This window comes from Phyllobates terribilis, unplaced genomic scaffold (assembly GCF_046119375.1).
Source record: "Phyllobates terribilis strain yellow unplaced genomic scaffold, ASM4611937v1 Scaffold_11__3_contigs__length_659146591, whole genome shotgun sequence".
Taxonomy (NCBI): domain Eukaryota; kingdom Metazoa; phylum Chordata; class Amphibia; order Anura; family Dendrobatidae; genus Phyllobates; species Phyllobates terribilis.
Window position 1 is genome coordinate 108,268,213 of NW_027362771.1, and position 10,009 is coordinate 108,278,221.

General features: G+C 43.0%; 1 protein-coding gene across 1 annotated transcript; it reads left to right on the forward strand.

The window, feature by feature from the left end:
* The first annotated feature begins 577 nt into the window (after positions 1-577).
* On the forward strand, positions 578-3,507 carry EGR1 (early growth response 1). The gene is made up of 2 exons (XM_073651443.1): positions 578-1,045; positions 1,398-3,507. Exons 1-2 carry the CDS (start codon positions 826-828, stop codon positions 2,678-2,680), a joined length of 1,503 nt encoding a protein of 500 aa, XP_073507544.1. The 5' UTR covers positions 578-825; the 3' UTR covers positions 2,681-3,507.
* The last annotated feature ends 6,502 nt before the right edge of the window (positions 3,508-10,009 follow it).

Consider the following 10,009-nt stretch of genomic DNA (forward strand, 5'->3'; position numbering starts at 1 on the left):
TGCACGCTGTGGGCACGGAGGGTGAGGACATGCTGGCAGACAGCCGCTGCGGGCCTGGGATGCCCCTGTAGTCTGGGCGCCGTCACTGCAGCCTCCTCCATCCCCGCCGCTCTTTCCAGCTCCTCATCAGCACTTTTTTTTTCCGTGTGAAACAGAAAGAGACGGAGCAGCTTCGGAAAGGCCTTATAAGGCGCAGGAAGGAACCCCGCCGGAACCGCGCCTTACATGGGCAGCGCCTTACATGGAATCACCGGCCGGGATTTCCGGAAGGTGGCAGGGGGGGCGGGGAGGAGGTGGTGCCCGAGTGCCCGCTGTCGGGTTCCGCTACGCGGTGACCGGCTGCACCCGTGCCCGCTTTCCTTTACCCCAATGGGGGTCCTGTGCAGGGTTCTCCCTAGCACGGGATTGCCTGTAGCTGTCGGATATTCCATAGGATTACACGGAGTTCCATGCTCAGTCTTCCCCCTTCCTAGTCAACGTCACGGGTCCTCCAGCTTCCCTCCAAATAAGGGCTTCCTGCACTCCATATATGGCCATGTACGTCACGGAGTGGGCGGGGGCAGGCTGCTACGAACCCTTTATATAGGAGCGGATCCCGGGGAGCCGCGAGAGATTCCAGCAGGCAGGACTGGGGGAGCCGTGCGGGGGCAGCGACTGCAGAACCGGCGACAACCCCAGCAGCAGCCGCCAAGAGCACAACAACAATACTGATTATCAGCACCATAACACACAGTGTCCCCAGCCCACAGCCCAGAGCCGGGGAGAGCAGCCGTCCTCCCCAGTGTGCATGCACAGGCAGCTTCTCTAGGGATCCCCGAGGACCTGATGGCAGCTGCCAAAGCAGAGATGCTCATCTCACCTCTGCAGATCTCTGACCCGTTCGGCTCATTCCCTCATTCTCCCACCATGGATAACTACCCTAAGCTGGAAGAGATGATGCTGCTCAACTCAGGGGGATCCCAGTTCCTGGGCGCTACAGTCCCCGAGGGCAGCGGATTCAACTCCCCCGGGGAGGGGGCCGAGAATTTCGACCACCTAGCAGCAGGTAAGCAGCAGCAGCATTGCATGGCCACCTGTCAGAGCTGCGTCTGCAGAGCATCGCTGATCGGAGCGCTCTGTATTCTGCGCATAGCGTCGGCTGATTTGTGTGTGTGCATGCATCTCCATTCATCTGGGGGACCGGGGAGATCGATGGCTTTCTGCATGTGACTGGGCAGAGCTGCGCGCTGCATACTAAGCACTGGAGCAGGGGATTCTGTTTGCGTCAGACCCTGCAGTGTTTGTGCACAGGGCCTGCCAGGAACATTGCAGACAGTGGAGATGCTACAGCTAGACCTGCAGGACACCTCTATGGCTGTCATCTCTAATCACTGCTCTTCTTTATGTGTTTATTTCAGATGCCTTCTCTGAAATGTCTCTGAACGCTGAGAAATCTGCCATCGAGACTAGCTTTGCCAACCAGACCACCAGGCTGCCATCTCTGACCTACACTGGTCGCTTCTCCCTGGAGCCTGCTCCTAACAGCAGTAACACCTTATGGCCAGAGCCTCTGTTCAGCCTGGTCAGTGGACTGGTGGGGATGGCGAATCCACCCACCTCTTCAACACCTTCACCTTCACCATCCTCAGCATCATCTTCTTCCCAGAGTCCTCCTCTGAGCTGCTCCGTCCAGTCAAGTGACAGCAGCCCAATTTATTCTGCAGCACCAACCTTTCCTAACTCAAGCACAGACATCTTCTCTGACCAGTCATCTCAGTCTTTTCAGAATGCTTCGACTTCAATCCAATATCCACCCCCTGCATATCCTGTCACAAAGACCAGTTTCCAGGTGCCAATGATCCCAGACTACCTGTTTCCACAGCAACAGGGAGATGTCAGCCTGGTAGCTCCAGAGCAGAAACCTTTCCAAGCACTGGAGAGCAGACCCCACCAGCCTTCTCTCACCCCCCTTTCTACCATCAAGGCCTTTGCTACCCAGACTGTTTCACAAGAACTCAAGAGTCTCAGTAACAACAGTACTTATCAATCTCAGCTCATCAAGCCAAGCAGAATGAGGAAATACCCCAATCGCCCCAGTAAGACCCCTCCTCATGAAAGACCCTATGCTTGTCCAGTTGAGTCTTGTGACAGAAGGTTCTCTAGGTCTGATGAACTGACAAGGCACATCCGAATTCACACCGGGCAGAAGCCCTTCCAGTGTCGTATCTGCATGAGGAATTTCAGCAGAAGTGACCACTTAACAACCCATATCCGTACACATACAGGGGAGAAGCCATTTGCCTGTGACATTTGTGGTAGGAAATTTGCAAGAAGTGATGAGCGAAAGAGGCACACTAAAATTCACTTGAGGCAAAAGGACAAAAAGACTGATAAAGTGACACCAGTGTCTGTTGCTTCTCCCATTTCTTCCTACTCCCCATCAGCTTCAACATCTTACCCATCTCCAGTGCCAACATCTTACTCATCCCCAGTGTCCTCTTCCTACCCATCACCAGTCCACAGCTCTTTCCCATCTCCTTCCACAGCCGTTACATACCCATCTGTTACCACCACCTTCCAGGTTCAAGGTATTACTAGCTTCCCATCTTCAATAGTCACCAATTCCTTCAGTTCACCTGTGTCCTCAGCACTTTCTGATATGTCAGTAACATATTCTCCAAGGACAATTGAAATCTGCTGAGAATATGATAGGACATGTGCAAAAAATGAATAGGCACAAACTGAAGACTTCCAAAGCTTGGTCTCTGAGTGGGAAGTTATTGATGACAGACTGTCTAGCAAAAACGAAAGGCCATTGTAAACCGATAAGCTTCAAATGCCTAAGAAACTGCCATTTTAATTTCCCATTGTTTTCAAAGACTTAATTTGCATGAATAATTGAAATAATTTCAACATGATCCTTTCAAAGATCAACTTTTATTTGCATAAAGGGATTTTTACTCTATACATAATGTATATTGTATACGTGCAAAGTTTTTGTTTACGTTTTTTATGCTTTTTTTTGTTTTCTTTTTTTGGTACTCTTGATGTGATTTTTTTTAAAAATTTTCCCCTTTGCATATTCATGTGGTATTATTTGGAATTAATAGGGACGCCGTTTGTAAATGGTATCTAGTGATAATGCTACCATGGCTTCAACTTATTTGAGGATCAGCACTTATGTATTCGAGCATGTGTAAAAGTAACGTTTTGTTTATCCTTTTTCCGTTCTTTTTTGTTTTTTTTTGGTTTTGTAAATATCATCAGATGGTACTCACATACGTCAAGAAAAAGTTTTATCTAGTTTCCAGTAACTTGGTGCCTTTTTGTGAAGCCTTGCTGATGTCTTGACACGTGTATTGATGCATTGCATCTAGCCTTAAGGTGAAAGGGAATTCTTAAAAGAATGTATAAAAAGACCTGAAAAGGTACAGAGCGGAAACTGAAGCACAGCTTCATTTATGTAGAATGTAAGCAAAAACTCAAAGTCTATTTTTGTAATTCAAATGTAAATTTATAAATATATATTCAAGAGATGGAATGTCGTAGTTACCTACTGAGTAGGCATGGATTTTGTATGTTATAAACATGCAGTTCATTATTTTGTGGTTTTTATTTTTACTTTATATTTGTGTTTGTTTAAACAAAGTGACTGTTTGGCTTAAAACACATTGAATGCGCTTTACTGCCAATGGGATATTTGGTGTACAATATATCCTCAGAAAAAATAAAATATCGAAAATATTTTATTTCCTTTTAGTCAATGTGTTTTCTTGTATTGGGTCATTTTTGTTTCTAAAGGATCAGGAGGAGCTCTTGACTCCTTAACCCCTTTTTAGCCAAAAAGATAGATGACCACATAGAAGGGTTAACATGAAGCGTGTATGTGTGTGCATGACGTGTGGTTGTAACCAGCAATTTACACAGTGTAATGGCACTAGCGTCCACTGAGTGGTATATTTATCATCTGCGGTCTAATTAGAGACCAAATCCACGGCCTTCTCATGCACAGGAACTAGAGGTAGACTGCAATTTAAAGCACCACTCCAGTGTTTTTTTTATTTCAGCGCTGGCGTGGTGCTGTTAATATAAGTTCCCTGACCCTAGCATTATACTTGCCCGCCGCCATCTTCTGCTCTTCCCAGTGCCTCTCCGGTCCTGCGCCACCATCCTTTCACCACAGCTTCTGACTGACTGGAAGTCAGAGGTAACGGTCACAAGCTCTCAATATAAGTCTATGAGAGCCTGGTTCTGGCCTCATTCTGGTTCTCATAGACCTACATTGAGCAATGACTTCTGCATCGTCCAGCAAACACTGGCGTGATCTGGCAGGTCACAAACTGCTGGAGACCGACCGAAACGGCACTGAGAACAGATGAAGATGGCAGCTGGTTAGTATAACACTAGGGGCAGGGAACTTACATTAGTGGCACCACTCTATCACTGCAATAAAAAAAAACACTGGAGTGGTGCTTTAAAAAAAGGACCCGTCATTGAGTCAAAAGTGGGCACTTTTTGCTCTTCTTTTATCCACTGCTCCCTCTTTTTGTTTCTTAAATCCACCATACGGTTCCTTACTTAATGCTACTTTTTATAGTCTTTACTGAGGGGACTTGACTCACAGGATTCTCTGGGGGTGTATCTTTAGGTTGCTTTGTATTACACTGTGAGAAGCGCTCTGTTGAAAAAGATCATATAAATGACCCTATATCTGCGGGTTACTAGCATTCTGAAGCCGCACTGAAAGCCCAGCTGCTGGGAGGAAAATAACTTTATTCCTCCTGGCAGCCTCTGGCTTTAAATCACCACTCAGTATACAGTGAGCAGAGTCTGTAACCACATCCCGGCACTTACTAACGGCTGGCTATATACTGAGCGGTGACAAATCTGGAGGCTGCTGGGAGGAAAAAAGTTAATTTCCTCCTGGTAGCCGAGCTTTCAGTGCAACTGTCCAGCAGCTTTAGAATGCGATTAACCACATACCTGCAGGTTGATAGCGTTTTTTGACACGACCGGTTCCCCTTAAGCCCTACCCATTCCTATGTTTACTGTAAAACATTTCAAAGCTATGGGCAATAAACATAGTGGCACTGTGCAATAGAGCCGACATGTATTATTGTCCCAATCTAATACACGTATATTGACAAAATTAAAATGTATATGCACTTAACCGCACAGCTATTAACATAGATACCAATGAATATGAACCATAAGGCTATGTTCACACATTGCATTTTTTTCAGTGTTTTTTTTATGCAAAATTTCAGCTGCGTTTTACAGTACCAGCAAAGTCTGAGATTCCAGAAATATCATGCACACAGCTTGGTTGTTATTTGATCGATATTTTGTGCTTTGCATGTTTTTTTTGCAGAATAGAGCATGTTCCTTCTTTCAGCATTTTTTCACCCATTGGAAGTAATGGGTGGTGAAAAAAATGCTGAAAAAACGCACCAAAAACACAGGTGTCAGGTTTTTCAGCGTTTGTACCAAAACAACATTATTTTTTTTTTCACTGAACTTTATGTACATGCATAAAGAGACAAAAGGACAGTGAAAAAAAAAACACACCAAAAAAAGTAAGAAAGATCCTGAACAAACCTCCTGCCACAAGATCAGGTTCTGCTGCAGAAAAAAATACTGAAAAAACGCAATGTGTGAACATAGCCTTATATGCCTGTAAAAGTGCCCTTCTTTACTGTCTTACTTCTTCACCTCTCTCAATAATGTTTCATCTACAGGTTTATCACAGTTGTGACACAGAGGACAAGACTGATCTGCTTCTTTTACAGTCCTAGGAAACCAAGCAACTAAGGGCATTAACTTAAAAGGAACAGTGACATCCCAATGAAAATCCACCCACTTCCATACACTCAAGTTTACATACGCACATATCACGCTGTGATTGGATAAGTCACAATATTAAAGTGTCCCTCAAGTCCTATTGTTTAACAACTTCACTACAACAGTTGGAATAACATAATTCCTTTATTCTCTTAGGCGATTCTATGCCATGCCTCTCTAGAAATATAGTGCTGTATACAATTTATTAGAATTATAGCTATAAAAAAAAGTCAAGACACTAAGTCTATCTCTCATGCATTTGCTAAGAAATTGAATTCAGTCTACAGTTCCTAGTTATCAGCCATTTCAAGGTACAAGAAAATGGTTGTCATTTTAATCAGGGTGATAAATCAGGAATTTTTGTAGACTTCCTTGTCATTATCTCACTCACCTATAGGAGGGAATCTGTTACATACTACTAGGAATAATATTGACTTATTTAATATTCATGGTCCTTTAGAAATTTCTCTTGAATTGTTGCTAGAATACTACATTGTTACCACTTATGGCAGAAACGTGAGCAACTATAACAAGAAGCAAGTGTTGTGTGCTCATATTTTGTATGTGATATCATTCAGAAGTGATTTTTTTTTTTTTAACACCTTATCGGAAATTATAAATTGCCCCAGAGACATTACCAATAGACAATCACAAAATATGAAATTATGTAGACGACATCCAAAGTAAAATGATCTCAGCTAGCCAGAACTTGGCAGGCTATATTTAACATTTTGGGGCTGCTTCATTACGGTAATGTAAAACATCTTTATTAGTCACAATATTATTACGCAACTACAAAATTCGACTTTTGGTGTCTTCACTCCAATCCCGGCCAGCTACACCTATATGGACAGAGCATGGACGGGATGAGACGTGGCTATGCCCACCTGTCTAATTCATGAAAAGTTGTGCTACTTTAGGGGGGATAATTTACTCCAAAAATGTACTCATGTCCCCCGACTGGAGTACATTTTCTGGCGGCAGCGCATAACAGTTAATTCATTAAGTGGCATGTGCTGCATTATGAATTAGGCGCATCGTATTCTAGCGAGCCTGTTAATTAAGGCTGGAGTGGGCAATGCCAGTTTTCATGAATTGGCCCCTTTAAGTTCTGTGTATTAAGCAAAAAATGTTCAAACTTTTAAGTTTATTTTAGAAATATGGTCCTCAAGTTATGGTCACTTAGCGCCAGATAGTCGTGTTCACTACTGTACAAATAGCAGTTTATATATACATATATATATATATATATATATATATATATATATATATTCAATGTATGAAACCCCTTAAATTGAGCCTGTCAGCAGAGATTGACTGTTCAAACCAAGTACAGGTGCTCGGTGCTTCATGGTGGAATCAATCATTTAAGTGCACCTTCACATCGACTTGTTTTGCATCTATCTCCACTCTTATCTGGCTCTATAAAGCCCGAGCTGTCAATGAAAGAAGAGGGAAGTTGGAGTTAGAGGGAATACCCACACCCCTGCACTGACAGCCAGCTTTAATGAAGAGCCTGCTGTCAGTCAGTGCCAGGGTTGCAGGACTCTGTGCTGATGCCAGGCAGGTACAGAACACTATTAACCTGTAGATTAACCACATATCTGCAGGTTAATAGTGTTTCTTTTTTACATAATAGGTTCCCTTTAAATGTCTGGCGACACCAAGGCTGCACCATGCGCATGTACTTGGTTTGAGCAGGCATTCTTTGCTGACAGTCTTCATTTAAAGTAAAAGAAATTCTCTACAAATATTGTCAAGAAGTTATTGCTGCTGGGCCATCGATGTACAGTAGAATGAACTATGTTTTTGGTAAATTATCGGTCTTTTTGTCTGTGTAAATGGGAGGGAAGCTGCTATTGCGAAGCTGCCTGCCACCTTTTTTTCCACCAGAGTTAATACCTCAGTTGATGCTTAAATAAGGACATTTAGCCCCAAAAATTAACCTTGAATCTAACCCTCATAAGTTATTAACAGTCTGAAATGGTCTGCAAATTATAACCTATGTTGTTAGGTTGTATCTTTACAATAAATGGCACAGATGGTAAGAATATATAAAACTAAAATCTGCAACTAAAAATATTGTATCATTTTTTAAACTGTACATTATAATTGCTTATTTTTTATTTCGTTTATGGTGTCTACTGTAACAACCACCTAGGTTATTTCCATCTAAAAGTAGCCTTTATGTTATATATGATTACTATAGTATTGGTCTCCAACCTGTGGCTCTCTGGCTGCTATGAAACTACAACCCCCAGCATGCACAACCTTTCACAACAGCTATAAGGTCACAGGTGGCAGGCCAGTGTGCTTGGACCTTTTCAGCATTCTTTGGGCCAAATTCATACAACTGCTAGAAATATTTCAAAATTGTGCGTCTTTTGGCCTCTTTTAGCCAGACTTCCCCAACTCCACCAATAAAAAAAAGTTGGCAGGACGTGAACAAAAATGGCAGAAATCATTACAAAAATGTACTCCAATCCTTGACTGGAGTAACATTTTTGGAGGTGGCACATGACAGTTGAGAGATTTGCCAAATTCATTAAGAGTCACACGTTTCTTAATGAATTTCAAACAACTTCTTCCAGCACACAGTTCAACAAGAACTGAGTGCAAAATGCCACTGTTGATGAATCGGGACCTTTATCTCCAACATAATGGCTGACAAGCCCATGATGTGTGGCTCACGGCTGTCTGTCAGCTTGGTGCATTAGCACTAGGTCTAGCAAACAGGTCTCCAGATGGTGACTTTTATGAGTACTGTAGCTCGGCACAGAAGAGCAGATCTGGATGCGCATATGCTGGGGGGTATATCTCAGGGGTTTAGAGATAATATAAGTAAGGTAAGCTGGAGATAAGATGATACTACTTGTCCGAGGGGCGCTTGAGCTGGATGCTACAATGTGCTCCTAGTGCTTGATGGGAGAATACTGAATGGGGGTGAAGTGGGAACCCCTGGATCTTGGTATACTTCTTTGGGGTGATTTCTGTAGAGAAGCTTTGGCTGGTGCAAGTACTTTAGGGGGTGGAGGTGCTGCATGTGGCTCCCGACCCTTTCTCAGAGCTGAATGTGGCTCTCAAGGTCAGAAAGGTTAGGGACCACTTCTCTATAGATATACTACCTTGTAACATAGGGTAGATGCCTTCAGTAGGGAAGGAAATAATTAGTTCTGCATAATTTGCCAGTACTTGCATTTTAACGCTGTATAGTCTGCAGTACAATTCAGACTGGAACATCTCTTCTAGGTAATTCATGCTATTAATGATTCAAGGACAGTTTATTTCAAATTATCAAAAGGTTTCATGGTTTCCAGTAAACTAATAGAGATGTCATTATATATTAAAATCCTAATTAGATATCATTTTAAAAACAGCAATGGCAGACAAATGACTTCTATACTCTATGACTCACCTGTACTCGATCAGAGATGACCTTAAACCCTATGTACCATCTTAAATGAAATGTGTCTATATCAGTGCTCTGATCATTCTGACCTGATGGAAGAGCTCGTTTTATTAACAACATCATTATTATTTATTTTTTTCCAAGCTAGACATTAATGTATTTAGATGGAAATGTATGATGCACTACAGGGAAACTTTGATGAACTTATGTGGATTGCTGAATAGTGTTACAGTTCTTATATTTTCCATTAAATAGTTTATCCAGGACTAAATTATTTTTTTACTAAAAGCCAAAAACTAATTAACAACTACCTCCCTGTTCTTTCTGAAACTAGCTCAGAGAGGTAACTGATCGCTCCTGCCGGCGATTCAGCTGCTCTAGCACCAACAGAGAAGTTCTTCCGGGCTGCTCTGACGACCGGGTGTGACGGCCGACGACATTGTGATTGACAGCAGCTTCCTGCAGTTAGGCAGTGGGGAGCCAGCTGTCAATCAGCATGACATTGGCAGTCACGCCCCATCAACAGAGCAGAGCAAAAGAGAAGCAGCAGCCCTGTGGACATCACGTCAGCGGAAGCCGCAGAATCCCCGGCAGGAACGATCATAGACCCCTCTGTGCCGGCAGAGATCAGCGCTGGGCAGAACAGGCAGGTAGCTAGTAACTATCTGCCTGTTAGTTCTAAGGCCTATAGTAAAAAATTAATATAGTCCTGGATATCCTCTTCAACTGTGAATTAAAGTCTGTTTGGAAGTTTTTGAGTTCTATGTCCCATTTTAGAAT